The sequence below is a fragment of the Caretta caretta genome, chromosome 24 (assembly GCF_965140235.1).
Source record: "Caretta caretta isolate rCarCar2 chromosome 24, rCarCar1.hap1, whole genome shotgun sequence".
Lineage (NCBI taxonomy): Eukaryota > Metazoa > Chordata > Testudines > Cheloniidae > Caretta > Caretta caretta.
Window position 1 is genome coordinate 199,211 of NC_134229.1, and position 18,421 is coordinate 217,631.

The window sequence follows — 18,421 nt, forward strand, 5'->3', positions numbered from 1 at the left end:
GATTGGGCTGCCCCGGCCGTAGACTCCACCGCCCGACGGGCTGGGAGCTCGCGAGACCTCGTTTTCGCCTGCGCGAGCAGGGGCCCCACTTGGCCCGCGAGCCCACGGCCCCCTCTCCTCAGGCCGCCTATAGCGCCAGCCCCGTGACACCCCGGCCCGCCCCGCCTGGCCTGAGACATTCCCTCCCTCCAGGCCGCCTATAGCGCCAGCCCCGTGACACCCCGGCCCGCCCCGCCTGGCCTGAGACATTCCCTCCCTCCAGGCCGCCTATAGCGCCAGCCCCGTGACACCCCGGCCCGCCCCGCCTGGCCTGAGACATCTCCTCCCTCCAGGCCGCCTATAGCGCCAGCCCCGTGACACCCCCGCCCGCCCCGCCTGAGACATTCCCTCCCTCCAGGCCGCCTATAGCGCCAGCCCCGTGAAACCCCGGCCCGCCCCGCTGAGCCTGAGACATCTCCTCCCTCCAGGCCGCCTATAGCGCCAGCCCCGTGAAACCCCGGCCCGCCCCGCCTGGCCTGAGACATTCCCTCCCTCCAGGCCGCCTATAGCGCCAGCCCCGTGACACCCCCGCCCGCCCCGCCTGGCCTGAGACATTCCCTCCCTCCAGGCCGCCTATAGCGCCAGCCCCGTGACACCCCGCCCCGCCTGGCCTGAGACATTCCCTCCCTCCAGGCCGCCTATAGCGTCAGCCCCGTGACACCCCGGCCCGCCCCACCTGGCCTGAGACATCTCCTCCCTCCAGGCCGCCTATAGCGCCAGCCCCGTGACACCCCCGCCTGGCCTGAGACATTCCCTCCCTCCAGGCCGCCTATAGCGCCAGCCCCGTGACACCCCCGCCCGCCCGCCTGGCCTGAGACATTCCCTCCCTCCAGGCCGCCTATAGCGCCAGCCCCGTGACACCCCGGCCCGCCCCGCCAAGCCTGAGACATCTCCTCCCTCCAGGCCGCCTATAGCGCCAGCCCCGTGACACCCCCACCCGCCCGCCGGGCCTGAGACATTCCCTCCCTCCCGGCCGCCTATAGCGCCAGCCCCGTGACACCCCGGCCCGCCCCGCCGAGCCTGAGACATCTCCTCCCTCCAGGCCGCCTATAGCGCCAGCCCCGTAACACCCCCGCCCACCCCGCCTGGCCTGAGACATCTCCTCCCTCCAGGCCGCCTATTGCGCCAGCCCCGTGACACCCCGGCCCGGCCTGAAACGTTTCCTCCCTGCAGGCTGCCTATAGTGCCAGCCCCGTGACACCCCCGCCCGCCCCACCTGGCCTGAGACATTCCCTCCCTCCAGGCCGCCTATAGCGCCAGCCCCATGACACCCCCACCTGCCCTGCCTAGCCTGAGACATCTCCTCCCTCCAGGCCGCCTATAGCGCCAGCCCCGTGACACCCCCGCCCGCCCCGCCTGGCCTGAGACATCTCCTCCCTCCAGGGCTGCTGCAACCCGCCAGTACCACAGAACATGTAGCCAGGAGAGCGAACAGCTGGAGACTGCCCGCAAGGCCCCTGCTCATTCAACATCAGACAGCACAGACCTACACCGCTCTCCATTTATGGTTGGTGCAGCCTCATCACAGCTTCTCCTAGAGAAACCCTGACAGGGTCAGTTGCAGAAGCCCTGCCCCAGCCCTGTTCTTTCCCCCTCTATCCCTGCAGCCTCTCCTCAGCTGGTGCAGAGCTCTCCTCCTCATCCAGCTTTTCCACAAAGTCTTTCCCTGTCAGGGCTGGGAAAGACAGCTCAGTTCTTTCTGCGTAGCGAAGCAGCCAAGGGGACATATGATAGAGCAGGAAGAAGAGCTGGTTATCTTATTAAAAGCCCGCAGTGGCTGCCAGCAAAGATGCCTTAGTGTTAGAGATAAGCAGAGATCCGTTCCAGCTGCCAGGGGTTGGAGTTGCTGAGAAACAGCAGTTCCTTTCTCCCTTCTTCTGTTCTGGCTGAAACAAACAGAGAAAAGGAACCCTGTCAACACCACATCATCAAGTTCTTCAATTGTGTTAGCATTCCAATGTACTGGCCTTGAAAGCTTTATTAAAAAATCATAGATTCAAAGGCAAGAAGGGACCACTGTGATCATTGATGCCCTGTATAACACAGCCCCATCCAACTTCCCCACAAGAATTCCTAGAGCATTTCTTCTTCAAAAACATCCAATCTTCATTTTTAAATGGTCAGTTATGGAGGCTCCACCCCAACCATTGTTGGTACAGTGTTTCAAATTATCCTCACTATCCACTGTTTGCTCCTCATATCTGGTTTGAATTTGCCTAGCTTTTACTTCTAGTCATTAGATCATGTTATACTTTTCTCTGCTAAGATTGAAGAGTCCATTATCAAATATTTGTAGATACTTACAAACTAATCAAGTCACTCCTTAACCTTCTCTTTCATAACCAAATAGATTGAGCACCTAGAGTCTATCATTATAAGTCACATTTTGTAATCTTTTAATTGTTCTCATGGCCCATCTCTGAATCCTCTCCAATTCATCAACATCCTTGTTGAATTGTGGACAGCAAAACTGGATGCAATAGTTCATCAGTGGTTCCACTAGTGCCAAACACAGAGGTAAAATAACATTGCTACTCCCACCTGAGAGCAACTCCCCCTCTTTATGCAATCAAGGACTGTAATGGCCTGTTACTCACAGCATCACAATGTGAGCTCATGTTCAGCTGACTATCCACTACAAGGCCCAAATCTTTTTCAGTCACTGCTTTCTAAGATTGAGTCCTCCATCCTGAAAGTATAGTGTACATTCTTGGTTGCTAGATGCTTATATTTAGCCATCCTCAAACACATAGTTTGTTTGCACCTAGTTTACCAATTGATCTAGATCTGTCAGCAACCTGTTACAGGCCTTTGTCGCCCCCATCACTCCCACTTAGTCCTAATAGTTAGCAATTGGCTTAAAACCTGAAGCAGGTGGTTTTATATCCCTTCCAAAATTTGGCAATATTAACCATAACAAGAATATCCAAAAGTTATCAGTGTTCAATCCCTCTTTGACTCTTGCTAATTCTTGAATTCCACAGCTAGTTCTGAATTTGTCACCCTTCACTTTTACTGAATAGCTGCTGTTATGAAACAACAGAAGCTCCCACTCTAGACTATTTTTTATTAAAATACACTCCCGCTCCCCCTTATTTATCTCCATTCTAAGATAAGTGATCCCCATCTTTTAAATCTGCCTCACGTGTGTTTTTCCAGGCCCTTGATATAATTAATTACCCTTCTTTCAAAACCATCTAATTCTACAGTATCCTTTTTGTGTTGGGATGATTAGTACCACTCACAGTATTCCAGAAGAGACAAACCATTGACTTATAACATATTTTCTGAATTAATCTCCAGCCTATTCCTTATGCATTGTAACAGTTTGCTTTTTAGAGCACAGCTGCAGTTAGCCAAGCTCTTCATTAACTACCCCAGAATGGTGTCCAGTCCAATTTTTTTTGAGTTGATACTGTTCATTTAGAATGCTGAAGGTATCTGAGTAGTTCAACATTCTGCCTACTGTAATTTATGTTCCTGTTTATTGGCTTCATTAGGGTTAGATTTCCAAGTTTTGAACCTTGTTGTAGCGGTGTTGGTCCCAGGATATTAGAGACACAAGGTGGGTGAGGGAAGGTGGTTCAATAAAAGATTTTACCTCACCCACTTTGTCTCTCTAAGTTTTCAACCTTGTCATTGAGCCACACTGGTTTATTTCAGGCCTTATATTGTTTTAAGTAGCATCCATGCCATATCTAAGAATTTCACTTCCTTTGCTTTTGACTTTAGGACCTTTTGTCTAGTTTCCTCATTTTAGTGCAGTCTCCCTTTCTAAAGTTTAGTGTAGCTGTGTTACTTTGTTATCCTACATCCCCATAGGATGGTAGCCCTCAGCTTGACTGTTTTTCTTGAACCCACAGTCCAGGTCGACGACTCCTGTGTCTGACCAGGAGGTGGGAGGATTTGGGGGGAACCCGGCCCCATCCTCTACTCTGGGTTCCAGCCCAGGACCCTGTGGAATGCAGCTGTCTAGAGTGCCTCTTGGAACAGCTGTGCGACAGCTACAACTAACTCCCTGGGCTACTTCCCCACAGCCTCCTCCCAACACCTTCATCCTCACCATAGGACCTTCCTCCTGGTGTCTGATAATGCTTGTACATCTCAGTCCTCTAACAGTCTGCGTTCTTACTCTCAGCTCCTAGTGCCTCTTGCTCCCAGCTCCTCACACACACACCACAAACTGAAATGAGCTCCTTTTTAAAACCCAGGTGCCCTGATTAGCCTGCCTTAATTGATTCAAGTAGCTTCTTGATTGGCTGCAGGTATTCTAATCAGCATGTGTGTCTTAATTGTCTCCAGAAGGTTCCTGATTGTTCTGGAACCTTCCCTGTTACCTTACCCAGGGAAAAGGGACCTACTTAGCCTGGGGCTAATATATCTGCCTTCTATTACTCTCCTGTAGCCCGACCCTGTCACATATTCCTCCTTCCCCCCCCCCCCAACACTATGGGGTTGGGCAACTTGGGACATCAGGCAGTGTACTCAAGACAAGCCATCTGCATTGCCACGGTGGCTTCCAGCCTGGTGTTGTATGGTGAATTGGAAAGGTTGTAGGGTCAGGAACTATCTGGTCACCCTTACATTCTTCTCTTTATTTCGCTGCATCCACTGGAGGGGTGCATGGTCGGTCACAAGGATAAACCGTCATCCCAGAAGGTAATAACGTTACCGTAAATAAGTGTTTCCATGGCCCATTTCACAACTAGGCACAATTTGGATATCTCATTCAGCCAGCGAAAGTCATTACAAAACCTAGTGGTGCCATTGGGTTTGGGAATCAACACAATCAGGCTTGACCACTGACTGTGGGACTCTTCAATGACTCCCAGCTCCAACATCCTTTTTACCTCTGCTTTGATCTCTTCCCTTTTTGCTGCTGGAACCCAATAGGGCCTTAAAGTGACCTTTGCCCCAGGGTCTGTGATAATGTGGTGATATGCTTTGATGGTCCAGCCTGGTTTGGTTGAAAACACATCCTGGTATCGGTTGATGCCAAGAACCTCTAGCATCTCCTCCAGACTCGGGGACTCAGTTCGTAACCACTTTCGTGCGAGATGGATGAGGTCATATAATTGGGAGCGCAGAGTTTTGTTTTCCTGGTACCTCCACTCATGATATTGCTGGGCCTGCACTGCGGTCGTTACCCCAGATCTGGCCAGGATCTCTGCTTTCAGCTGGGGTAGTCTGCCGCAGCCTCTTCAGGCAAATCATAGTAGGCCTTCTAGGCCTCCCCACACAGGAATGAAGCGAGGATGCCAGACCACTGTTCTTGGGGCCAAGCCTCCCGCAGGGCTGTCCTCTCAAAGGCCAGGAGGTGTGCCTCTACATCATCCTCCCGTGTCATTTTCTGTAGCAAATTGCTGGCCCGCACTACCTCCTCCATTGTGGTGAAAAAAAAAATAAAAATAGACACCCCCCCCCCCAACACCCTCCTCCTTCCACCACACTGTGTACACCAAATCCCACTTCTTACACCAGTTGTGACAAAGTTCCTCCTCTACCTTGGTGAGTCTTCCGCTTTTTGGTGGATTTGCTCGCCTTGGCAGCAGGGAAAAGGGACCTACTTAGCCTGGGGCTAATATATCTGCCTCCTATTACTCTCCTGTAGCCATCTGGCCCGACCCTGTCACAATTGCAAGACACGGCAATGCTATTTTCTATTTAATTATAACCCACAAAAGATTACCTTCATTTCAGGATCTAAATATGACCTTTTAAAAAAATCCATTGGGAAGAGAAGGTTTGTCTTTGATGAAATGTGCATTTCTTTATGCTTGGTGATAATGTGTATGTTTATTATGAGGGCAATGTAAGATCTAGATTGTCCCTTTTCCTTTAAATTCTTAGATTTTTTAAATACAATAGGTAGCTTTATTATTAGCACTTAACTCAAACCAAGAAACTTGTTTTTAAAGCTAACAGCTGGAATAATGGTATGAAGGGCACAGAGCTCATCTTTCTCTGTGATGGAGATGGAAGTTGAAATACTACAGCTGTCTTCATTCCTTTGCATGGGAGGGGGGCGGAACTCACCTCTGTCATGTTGAAGCCACTTGCGGTCAAGGTAATATTGATAACAGCTCTCAAACTCTCGCTGACTATAGTTGGAAACCCGGATGGGAATGAAAGGGTCCAGTGTGTCGAAACCCTCCTGGAAGGGAAAAGTGAAACTGTGAGGCAGACAGAATGGTCTGAGCTGCGGAAGGATAAGGCACAGCCTAGCCATGAGGAAGCTCAGGTAGAACTGCTTTGAAAAAGAATAGCTCTATGGTTCATGTAACCCAGGAAAGCAATTAAAACACAGAGAATAAGTGAACTCTGAGATACTCTGGTTATTTGTGCAAAAGGGGGCTAGTGAAAGAGCAAAAAGGTGAGAATGAGAAGTCAAAAAGCAGGAGCTGGGCTGGACAACTTGACTGGGCTGGACAACCTGTTTCACTATGTTCGGAGGCAAGTTCCCCCCATCCCTTTCACACACAGGCCAAGCTGAAGAATGAGACTATGACAAAGTTAGATAAAGAGTGTAAGGAAAATTTGAGAGATATGGCGGTTGGTAGCCACACTGTAATAGGAAGTCTGAGCCAAGCATAAGGGACAGCATGCAAGAATAACTGAACAGAGCAAGAATGATTCAGCTCATATCTACTGGGGAAGTAGGTCCCAAACCAGTATTCTTATTTCTGTTGCTTTACATGTACCAATGCAGAGGAAGACAGAGGCCATAACTCACCTTTCCCAGCAACTCGTGGGGCAAATAAGCAGAACGTGGTTTGAAGAGAGAGCCCGTCTGGCTAAGAGTGGTCACAATGGCACCTCCATTCTGAAACACAGAGCTGGATTAGAAGGAGTCTTAGGTATAGGACATACACCTCACCTGTCTAGAATCATTAACCGTCTCCTATGATATCCTGCATTTTCCTTCTGGATCCTGTAATTACCTTCAATCCCAGCTTCTCCTAGGCAATGTGTGGAACAGAACAGAAGTACTGGCTGTGAAGAGCACCCACCTACTCTTGTCCCAGCAGGATGCAGTGCAGAGAGCAAGGAAGAAGCACTGTTTCCTGTGCAGCTCTTCCCAGGAGATAGTGCTGAATGGGACAGAAGCACTGATTACAGAGACTTCAGGATGGGAGTGAAGTAACTATAGGATCTCCACACTACTCAGTGGTTTGAGCATTGGCCTGCTAAACCCAGGGTTGTGAGTTCAATCCTTGAGGGGGCCATTCTGCCTCAGGCTGCTCTCCCAGCCAGCAGCACCATCTGCTACCGACCTACCCCTCCCTCCGTGAAAGCAACGGCCGACAATCGTTTCGGACCTCTACTGGGAGAAGCTGGAACTGAAATAGCTTTTTCACTGAGTGGCACTGTACAGAATCTGAGAAGAGGCTATGATGGTTTCCCAGTCATTCCAGGCCTGGCCACTACGAGCAGACATTCAGCACAAAAGAAAAAGGTAACTGGAGGCGATAAAGCAAGGGTGGGCAAACTACGGCCCAGCCCATGAGCTGCACCATGCGGCTCAGCCCCATTCCAGCACTCTGGCCAGGGCACTGGGTTGGGGGCTGGACCACGCGGCTCGGCCCGGCTCCAGTGCTCCAGCCCGGGAGCTGGGTTGGGGCCACACCACGCAGCTCGGCCCTGCTCCAACACTCCTGCTGGGCCGCAGGGTCAGGACCAAACTACGCGGCTCCCAGAAGCCGCGGCATGGCCCTGCTCTGGCTCCTACGCCCTCCAATGGGAGCTGCAGGGGCGGTGCCTGCAGATGGCAGAGCGTACAGAGCCGCCTGGCTATGCCTCCGTGTAGGAGCTGGAGAAGGGACATGCCACTGCTTCTGGTAGCCACTTGAGGTAAGCACCTCTCAGAGCCTGCATCCCCTGAGCCTCTCCCCATGCCCCAATCCCCTGTCCCAGTCCTGATCCCCCTCCCACTCTCCAAGCCCCTCGATCCCAGCCTGGAGCACCCTCCTGCACCCCAAACCTCTCATTCCCAGCCCCATCCCAGAGCCCACACCCCCAGCCAGAATCTGCACCCCTTCCTGCACCCCTGCCCCAGCCCTGATCTCCCTCCAGCCCTCCGAACCCCTCGGTCCCAGCCCAGAACACCCTCCTACACCCCAAACTCCTCATCCCCAACCCCTATTTTGTGAGCATTCATGGCCCGCCATACAATTTCTATTCCCGTATGTGGCCCGAGGGGCACAAAGTTTGCCCACCCCTTCGATAAAGTGAGGCATCTGTTATGCAGTCAAGATTGTTTAAACAGCTTTCAATTGAAACATCTCTCCACCACACTCTTTAAAAGCTTTTCCTGTAATACATCTGTCAATGAAAGGAAGAAATGGAATAAATGTAAAACTACTAAACAGAGGTAACTCCCCCAAGTGGATTGCATTCTCAGCAAATTTGCAGATTATACTAAATTGGGAGGAGTGGTAGATACGCTGGAGGGGAGGGATATAGGATACAGAAGGACCTAGACAAATTGGAGGATTGGGCCAAAAGAAATCTGATGAGGTTCAATAAGGATAAGTGCAGGGTCCTGCACTTAGGACGGAAGAACCCAATGCACAGCTACAGACTAGGGACCGAATGGCTAGGCAGCAGTTCTGCGGAAAAGGACCTAGGGGTGTGTGACGAAGTGGGACTGTTCTTAATGTTTCCTCTGAATAGTGTGGGGTGCCTCAGTTTCCCCTATGAAGTTCTTAAGTATCTAGGGGGTGGGGTAAGGGTGTATGATCATTGCAGAGCCCTAGAGGGCAGGTGTGTACAGGAGTCTGGACACAGAGAATGGCCGACACCCTGTTTCCTGGCAACTGATGGCCTGGGCCCTTCCCCCCTGCAAGGTGAGAGCTAAAGGGTTGGAGAACAAAGGAATCCGGTGACCTCCTGTTCCGGCACAGGAACAAAGCCCAGAGGAGGAGGGGCTGGAGGGAGTTTCAGTTTGGGGCTGGCTGGGACATGGAGTGAAGGGCAGACGTGGTTGTCTGGCTCACTGCCCCCCCCCAAAATGGACCCAGCTGAGGGGTCCTGTTCTCTGCACCTGCAAGCTCTGTTGTGGACTGTGTTCCTGTTGTCCAATAAACCTTCTGTTTTACTGCTCCCCAGTCACTTACTGCAGAAAGCGCCGTCCATGGGGTGCAGTACATCCCACCGCTGCCACCAGTTGTCACGGAGTCCCTGGGCGATGCTCTGGAACTGCTCCCCATGAAGCCAGTCAGGACTCTGGGGGAGTCGCCTTCCTGTGAGCAGCCTGTCTTCAGGACACACAGCTCACACAGCTTCCACCTTCCTGGGTCTGACCTCGGAGCATTCAGCATCCTCTGCCCTTCCGTGCGCTTCCCCCAGCGAGTCCGCTCAGGCAGGGCTCCTGGGGAAGCCAGAGGGTCCTGCACCCCAACTTCGCAGTCAGACGTGACTCTCAGCCAGCCAGTAAAACAGAGGTTTATTAGATGATAGGAACATGGTCTAAAACAGAGCTTGCAGGTGCAGAGAACAGGACCCCTCAGCTGGGTCCATTTGGGGGGGGGGCAGTGAGCCAGACAACCACGTCTGCCCTTCACTCCATGTCCCAGCCAGCCCCAAACTGAAACTCCCTCCAGCCCCTCCTCCTCTGGGCTTTGTTCCTGTCCCGGGCCAGGAGGTCACCGGATTCCTTTGTTCTCCAACCCTTTAGCTCTCACCTTGCAGGGGGGAAGGGCCCAGGCCATCAGTTGCCAGGAAACAGGGTGTTGGCCATTCTCTGTGTCCAGACTCCTGCACACACCTGCCCTCTAGGGCTCTGCAATGATCATACACCCTTACCCCACCCCCTAGATACTTAAGAACTTCATAGGGGAAACTGAGGCACCCCACACTATTCAGAGGAAACATTAAGAACAGTCCCACTTCGTCACATACCCAATGCACAGCTACAGACTAGGGACCGAATGGCTAGGCAGCAGTTCTGCGGAAAAGGACCTAGGGGTGACAGTGGACGAGAAGCTGGATATGAGTCAGCAGTGTGCCCTTGTTGCCAAGAAGGCCAATGGCATTTTGGGATGTATAAGTAGGGGCATAGCGAGCAGATCGAGGGACGTGATCGTTCCCCTCTATTCGACATTGGTGAGGCCTCATCTGGAGTACTGTGTCCAGTTTTGGGCCCCACACTACAAGAAGGATGTGGATAAATTGGAGAGAGTCCAGCGAAGGGCAACAAAAATGATTAGGGGTCTGGAACACATGACTTATGAGGAGAGGCTGAGGGAACTGGGATTGTTTAGTCTGCAGAAGAGAAGAACGAGGGGGGATTTGATAGCTGCTTTCAACTACCTGAAAGGGGGTTCCAAAGAGGATGGCTCTAGACTGTTCTCAATGGTAGCAGATGACAGAACGAGGAGTAATGGTCTCAAGTTGCAGTGGGGGAGGTTTAGATTGGATATTAGGAAAAACTTTTTCACTAAGAGGGTGGTGAAACACTGGAATGCGTTACCTAGGGAGGTGGTAGAATCTCCTTCCTTAGAGGTTTTTAAGGTCAGGCTTGACAAAGCCCTGGCTGGGATGATTTAATTGGGGATGGGTCCTGCTTTTGAGCAGGGGGTTGGACTAGATGACCTTCTGGGGTCCCTTCCAACCCTGATATTCTATGATTCTAACTCACACAGCTCTGTAAATTCCCAGTAGGAAGCCCCTCAGAAGGTCTCACTGCTCTGGACATCAGCATTTAGCTCTGAACATCGTGCAGTGACTTGCCAGCAAGCCCACAAATGCACTCACCCAGTCATTCACCACCATCTTCCTCAGATTGTGGACTAGCGTCAGTTCCTCTGGAGAAACCTAATAATGACAGAATGTCAGGTATAGCTGGCTAGAGAAATCACTGTCTCCCAGCTCCTCTGCCACCCATGAGGTTCCTTTGGATGCTTAAACAAGCAAAAAACCCCAGAGCACAACAGCAGCTTAACAGTGACTGCAGTGAAAGAACTATTTGGAGCTTCCTTCAGAGATGCCATTGAGATTTTTAGAGGCTGTCCGAAACACAAGCATGCACAAGAAGAAGGCAGAAGCTTTTCCACAGGCAGCCATCTGCCATGAGATCAGTTTCTGGGAATGGGATACTGGTAAGCTGATCCATTCCATGCCATACAGGCACTACTAAATTTGAATTCATTAGCCACATGGCAAACACAACATGAATTAATTTGATTAAGGCAATTATGTCACCCTTCTATGGGAAAAGTTACAACGGAGCACAATATTCCACCTATCAAGAACCTCAAAGAGCAGTTCTGAAGTCTCAACAGTCTACCACTATTAGTTACTCTTAGCCCTTCTCAACTCAGGACTTCCACTTGCTTTCCCTCTCTGTAGGCCTGGCATCATCCTTGATACCAGTCTCTTCTTCCACATCTCCTGTGTCAGCAGATCTAGTCATGTGCTAGACCCCACCCAGGCCCTAATCCCCTCTCACCTGGACTATTAAAATTCTTAACGTAAGAACGGTCATACTGGATCACACCAAAGGTTCATCTAGCCCAGTATCCTGTCTTCTGACAGTGGCCAATGCCACATGTTTCAGAGGAAATGAACAGGGCAATTATCAAGTTATCCATCTCCAGTTGTCCAGTCCCAGCTTCATGCTAGTCACAGGTTTAGGGATATCTAGAGCATGGGGTTGCATCCCTGACCATCTTGGCTAATAGCCATTGATGGACTTATCCTTCACAAACTTTTCTAATTCTTTTCTGAACCCAGTTATACTTTTGTCCTTCACAACATTCCCTGGCAATGAGTTCCATAAGTTGACTGTGCATTCTATTAAGAAGTTTGTTTTAAATCTGCTGCCTATTAATTTCATTGGGTGACCCCGATTCTTGTGCTACGTGAAGAGGTAAACAACACTTCCCTATTCACTTTCTCCAAACCATTCACAATTTTATAGATCTCTATCATATCGCCACCCACCTTACTCATCTCTTTTCTAAAATGAACAGTCATGGTATTTTTAATCTCTCCTCATACCAAAGTTGATCCATATTCCTAATAACTTGTTTTTCTTTGTACCTTTTCCAATTCTAATATATATCTTTTTTGAGATGGGGCGACCAGAACTGCCTGCAGTATTCAAGATGTGTGCATACCATGGATTTATATAGTGACATTAGGATATTTTCTGTTTTATTTCCTAATAGTTCCTATCTTTTTGTTAGTTTTGTTTTTGTTTTTTTAACTGCCACTGCACACAGAACAGAGGTTTTCAGAGAGCGATCCATGACAACTCCAAGATCTTTTTCTTGAGTGGGAGCAGCTAATTTAGACCCATCATTTTGCATTTATAGTTGGGATTATTTTTTCCAATGTGCATTATTCTACATTTATCAACATTGATAAGACCTCCCCAATTCAATGAGGCTACTACCCCCATCCCACCTTCTTCCTCATACTGACCTGGGTTCCTTTGCATTTCAGGATCCAATTCAAAATTGCCCTCCCTGTTTTTGAACCCTTATAGAATGTGACTCTCCTCACATCTTCTCACCTAGCATTGGTCCCCGTTCCCCCCCACCATGCCTTCACACTCTCAGCAGTGTAGGTGTGAGAACATTTTCCTCTGCAGCACCTTCCACCTGAACCATGCTCCTTGCATATTTCTGCCTCAGTGACTCTCCAATTCCTTCAAAATCCAGCTTGGAAGCCTCTTGTTTGCTTATATCATGTAAATGCCTTCTTCCTTTGCTATTATTTAACATTGTCATTGTATTTAATCTCAAGAATTTTGGAGGAGCAGATTTATGAAAATAACTACACAAAATAAAGCTGTATATTGGCAAGGGTGTTGAGCAAAATGAATGCCCTCCTGTTCTTTATTGTGTGAAGTCATTCACTTTCATATTCTGCACTGCAGAATCCTCATTGGAGAGCTACAGTTTGCAGAATCCTCTGAGTTAGAGGAAGCTTTATAACTGCTAGAACTTAATAGCCCCGGAAACAATCATCCAAAGGTGGAACCAAACCCTCCCCTTAGGTTTCTCCATTTGTGTTAGCCACAAGAAAGGAAGGTAATTTCCTACAGCACTTTTGTCTTTCTTCCTCAGTGTTGTCCGTCCCCAGAGAGCATTGATTCCATCCACTGCCACCAGAAGTCTAAATGAACCAAGAGGACACTGCTTCTTTAACTCTTTCAGCACAACCCCCACAGCATCACTGGCATTCTTCACTCGCGTTAAACCCTACAAATAGATTGGTATACAACATTAGCAAAGGGAGAGAATGCAGGCCATGTGCAATCAGGAAGCCTTGGCACCAACTTCTCTATGAGGATCTAAAAGATGGGACAGAAGAGACCTAAGACTCTGTCCTCCCCTCCCAAAGGGGCAGCATGGTCTAATAAATAGATTGAGCATAGGGATAGGTGTCAGCAACTCATGAGTTCTAATCCCAGCTCTGACACAGACTGTTTGTGTGTCCTCCTTGAGAGGTCTAGTTCCATGCTTTGGTCTTCCCATCTACAAGGTGGAGATAACAACCCTTCCAACTTCCCAGGACTAATGTCTGCACAATGCTTTAGAAGCACTAAATATAGTTCTTCTCCCCATTCCCTTCACTGGGCATCATGTCTCATATTCATATTATTGACAGGTTCCAACAATACCATAGGCAATTGTCATTCCCTCACCTGTTCTACCACTTCACCCAGTGGTCTGCCCTTCTCAGTGCTTTCCCGTTTGCTCCACATATATGTCTGTTGTGTTTTTATCTGTAATAAAAGGAGAATTGGGGCAGGGGGTAGGGTAATTGAACGTAGATGGAGAGTGTGAACTGCCAAGCTCCCACTTCAGGGGCACCTCAACAAACCTGGGCAGTAGGAGCCCCCACTCCGCTCCAGAGGTACTGGGAAAGAGCTACAGAATGGCATTTCTTGGTGCAGCATCCCTCAGTGATATAATGACCAAAATCTCAGACTTCCCCCAGTGGTGGGACCCCTTTGCAAACACAGGGATCTTTAATGCATTTCCAACCCCACTGAAACCTACCTCCAAATAAACTATGTGATAAATGAAAAAAGAAAAGGAGTACTTGTGGTACCTTAGAGACTAACAAATTTATTTGAGCATAAGCTTTCGTGAGCTACAGCTCACTTCATCGGATGCATTCAGTGCCACAAGTACTCCTTTTCTTTTTGCGAATACAGACTAACACGGCTGCTACTCTGATATGTGATTAATAGTAAGTTATCCAATGTGAATGCTTATTCACTACCAACACAGGAAATGCTTCTCAAAAAATGAACAGATCCGTAGACCCCATTCCACTGGATAGACATTCCAAGTGAGGGAGCAATCCCCATGAAATTTCCAGGAGAAGCTGTTCTTGTAGGTTTTCCCTGGTTCCTAATCCAGGGACTCAGTAGAATTTACTGACCTCTTTTAAGAAGTGGTCATTTGAAGTTTTGAAATTCTTAAGCCAGGTAGATGCTTCCAGAGGCTGGTCAAACCGCTCTTTGTTATAGGAGGACTGCATAAGCTCCCTGCAATTCTTCACCCAGAGGTGAGCTGTGAAGCAGAAACAAAACGAGACAAACAATTGTCCTGTTTAGTTAAGAGTAACTGCACGCTTTTTTTCTGGTCCTTTTTCCTAATTCTTCTCTATTCACCACAGAAAGCCACTATGCCATATAATGAGCATACCCCACCCTTGGGGAAATAGCCACTCAGCAAACACGCACCATGATTTATCAACAGCCTCCAAATGTAGCAGGATCCGTAACTCAGGGCACCCATACCAGATTGACTAGTTTGTAGTGACAGAGCATGAGGCTGATGTGCGTGTGTGCACAGGGGAAAACACTATTCAACGCCTCTGTTTTCTTCTTTATGTTTTGCTCTTAATTTAATAACTTTTTGTATCCCAATCATGGGAAAACCATGATGAACAAAATCTCCCACTCTATAATGTCTTTAGCTGCTTTGCCTTCCCAGTAGGTTAGTTACAGCGCACAGAACATTATGCATTCAGAGGTATCACCAGGGTACTTACCATCTGGAATGTGTAAAACCAGCCAGTCCTGTTTTGCACAATAATGAATAGCATGGCACAGCGTCATTGTTTTTCCTGTTCCCTTCTCCCCATCTCCAGCATAAACTGTCAAGGAAAACCTCAGATAGAGTGTCTCCAGGCTATGGTTTTTTTGGGGGGTGCAGAAAAGCCTCTTTTTCCCATCTAACTATGTGAGGAAAAGGCATTGGTGGGGAAGGTGGGAGGCTGACCCATGCCACCCAACATGAGGTCAGAATCCCATCTCCCTCTCAGTGTGCAGGAAGCGCAGCTGCCCTTATTTAACCCACATTCTAGAGCACGTCAAATGAAGAAAGGATACAGATAACATATCGGATAGCCGGGTGGGCCAAGTTGGTGCTTTTCAGATAACCAAGGAGTTCTAGAGCTGGTTTCCGAACCATCAGGCAGCTTTCATTGAACGTCTTCATCTGACAGGAGACAGAATAGGAACAAGGAGCCGCATATAAGCGCGCATCAGCAGCTCCTACCCTGATTATGTCTGAGTTATACAATAGTCTTTCAGGGCTGCAGTAACACCAGCCCTAACAAAACCAGTGGACTGCGCTATGTGTCACAACCCCTCCAGCTTGTATCATGACCTTCCTTGACTTTTTCTTCTCTGTCTTATTCAGAAGCACTTTCCTGATAAGTAACCTACAAAGTAGATCAAAATGGTTCCTTCTGACCTTGGAATCTATGAATTACTTCCACATTAACATGTTACAGAGATTAGTTTAAAATTCAAACTTACTACTAATGCTATAGTAGAACTAACCAGCCTGAAAGTCCCAATCTCATAGGATCTGCCAAGATTGGAACAGACCAACTTATTTTGATTTACAATATATTCAAAAGAGCACCTATCAAGGGCTATAGGCATCTTTGCCAAAAATTAAACAATCTACTCCCTGTCTGAGGTCAGAAAATTACCAGCTACGCTAAACAATACCTCTGTCTACCTGCCTCCCCAATGCCTGAGTAACCAGACGGAACTTGCAACATGCCCTCAAGTCCAGTATCCAGTGGCCAATACCCAAAGCTTCAAAGGAAGAAGATAACCACCCCAGTCCTTAAGTCCTCCTGCCTTAATGCTCCTAAGGCAGTCATGCAATGCTGCACATGGTAGGAAACATTTCCTTACAACCCTTGAAGTGATCAGAGGATGTCTTGAGGCCCAAGATATTCATACTCCCTAGCCATGGCCCTGTATAGCTCACAGCTTAAATTCAGCAGCACTCTGCTATGGCAGACTGGAAATTCTGCAATAGCTGCATTTAAATTTCAAAATTAACATTTTAAAAGAATTAAATATGAAATATATGCAAAACTCCCACTGAATTCAGTGGGGCCAGGATTTTACCCCCAATTCCATGTTATACAGATGTGTAGTTTGTTTTGATGTGTCAGATGTTTTTTCTTGACAGTGCATAAATTCATATCAGAAGGTTGGGGAACAGAGAAGGGAAGCTTGAGATTTTGGCCACCTGACAGTGCCATTTGCATCTTTTGGCAGCAGAGAAGGCATGAGAAGCACTTTGGAATTGTGGGCTATACTAGTTTATAGTGAATGTTTGTGTGGTCATCTTTAAGTTTCACAGTCAGCATCTCATTAAGAAAAGGAGTACTTGTGGCACCTTAGAGACTAACCAATTTATTTGAGCATGAGCTTTCGTGAGCTACAGCTCACTTCATCAGATGCATACCGTGGAAACTGCAGCAGACTTTATATATACACAGAGAATATGAAACAATACCTCCTCCCACCCCACTGTCCTGCTGGTAATAGCTTATCTAAAGTGATCAACAGGTGGGCCATTTCCAGCACAAATCCAGGTTTTCTCACCCTCCACCCCCCCACACAAATTCACTCTCCTGCTGGTGCTAGCCCATCCAAAGTGACAACTCTTTACATAATCAAGTCGGGCTATTTCCTGCATAAATCCAGGTTTTCTCACATCCCCCCCACCCCCATACACACACAAACTCACTCTCCTGCTGGTAATAGCTCATCTAAACTGACCACTCTCCAAGTTTAAATCCAAGTTAAACCAGAACATCCGGGGGGGGGGGGGTAGGAAAAAACAAGAGGAAACAGGCTACCTTGCATAATGACTTAGCCACTCCCAGTCTCTATTTAAGCCTAAATTAATAGTATCCAATTTGCAAATGAATTCCAATTCAGCAGTTTCTCGCTGGAGTCTGGATTTGAAGTTTTTTTGTTTTAAGATAGCGACCTTCATGTCTGTGATTGCGTGACCTGAGAGATTGAAGTGTTCTCCGACTGGTTTATGAATGTTATAATTCTTGACATCTGATTTGTGTCCATTTATTCTTTTACGTAGAGACTGTCCAGTTTGACCAATGTACATGGCAGAGGGGCATTGCTGGCACATGATGGCATATATCACATTGGTGGATGTGCAGGTGAACGAGCCTCTGATAGTGTGGCTGATGTTATTAGGTCCTGTGATGGTGTCCCCTGAATAGATATGTGGGCACAATTGGCAACGGGCTTTGTTGCAAGGATAAGTTGCAAAAATGGATACTCTCATAAAGAACCAACCTTCCACACAAACTTCCTCGTGGCTGGATTTTACTAAAACTAGACAAGCCATTTACAATGCACACTTTGCTTCTCTACAAAAGAAAAAGGACACTAAACTTTCTAAACTACTACATGCTACAAGGGGCCACAGCAATGGTTCCCTCACCCCACCTAGCAATATTGTTAACCTATCCAACTATACTCTCAGCCCAGCAGAAGCAGCTGTTCTATCTCGGGGCCTCTCCTTCTGCCCCTCCAACCCCACGAACATGATACAGTTCTGTGGTGACCTAGAATCCTATTTTCGACGTCTCCGTCTCAAGGAATATTTCCAAAATACCTCTGAACAACATACTAATCCACAGAGGTCTCCCTGCCAACACTACAGAAAGAGGGATTCTAGATGGACTCCTCCTGAAGGTCGAAACAGCAGACTGGACTTCTACATAGAGTGCTTCCGCCGACGTGCACGGGCTGAAATTGTGGAAAAGCAGCATCACTTGCCCCATAACCTCAGCCATGCGGAACGCAATGCCATCCACAGCCTCAGAAACAACTCTGACATCATAATCAAAAAGGCTGACAAAGGAGGTGCTGTTGTCATCATGAATAGGTCGGAATATGAACAAGAGGCTGCTCGGCAGCTCTCCAACACGAGTTTCTACAAGCCATTACCCTATGATCCCACTGAGAGTTACCAAAAGCAACTACAGCATTTGCTCAAGAAACTTCCTGAAAAAGCACAAGATCAAATCCGCACAGACACACCCCTGGAACCCCGACCTGGGATATTCTATCTAC

At 48.3% G+C, this 18,421-nt stretch overlaps 1 protein-coding gene across 3 annotated transcripts in view; it reads right to left on the reverse strand.

Moving 5' to 3' along the window:
• Window positions 1-1,526: 1,526 nt before the first annotated feature.
• The window catches only part of DAP3 (death associated protein 3), a 35,240-nt gene continuing 18,345 nt past the window's right edge, over window positions 1,527-18,421 (reverse strand). For all 3 annotated transcript variants that reach the window (XM_048828416.2, XM_048828415.2, XM_048828418.2), the window contains 9 exons: window positions 15,395-15,503; window positions 15,055-15,147; window positions 14,440-14,570; window positions 13,694-13,774; window positions 13,089-13,247; window positions 10,795-10,854; window positions 6,773-6,862; window positions 6,076-6,193; window positions 1,527-1,925 (listed from right to left, as the gene is read on the reverse strand). In XM_048828416.2, coding sequence (XP_048684373.1) covers window positions 1,840-1,925; window positions 6,076-6,193; window positions 6,773-6,862; window positions 10,795-10,854; window positions 13,089-13,247; window positions 13,694-13,774; window positions 14,440-14,570; window positions 15,055-15,147; window positions 15,395-15,503 — 927 coding nt within the window. In that variant the 3' untranslated portion in view covers window positions 1,527-1,839. The remainder of the gene's footprint in view (window positions 1,926-6,075; window positions 6,194-6,772; window positions 6,863-10,794; window positions 10,855-13,088; window positions 13,248-13,693; window positions 13,775-14,439; window positions 14,571-15,054; window positions 15,148-15,394; window positions 15,504-18,421) is intronic.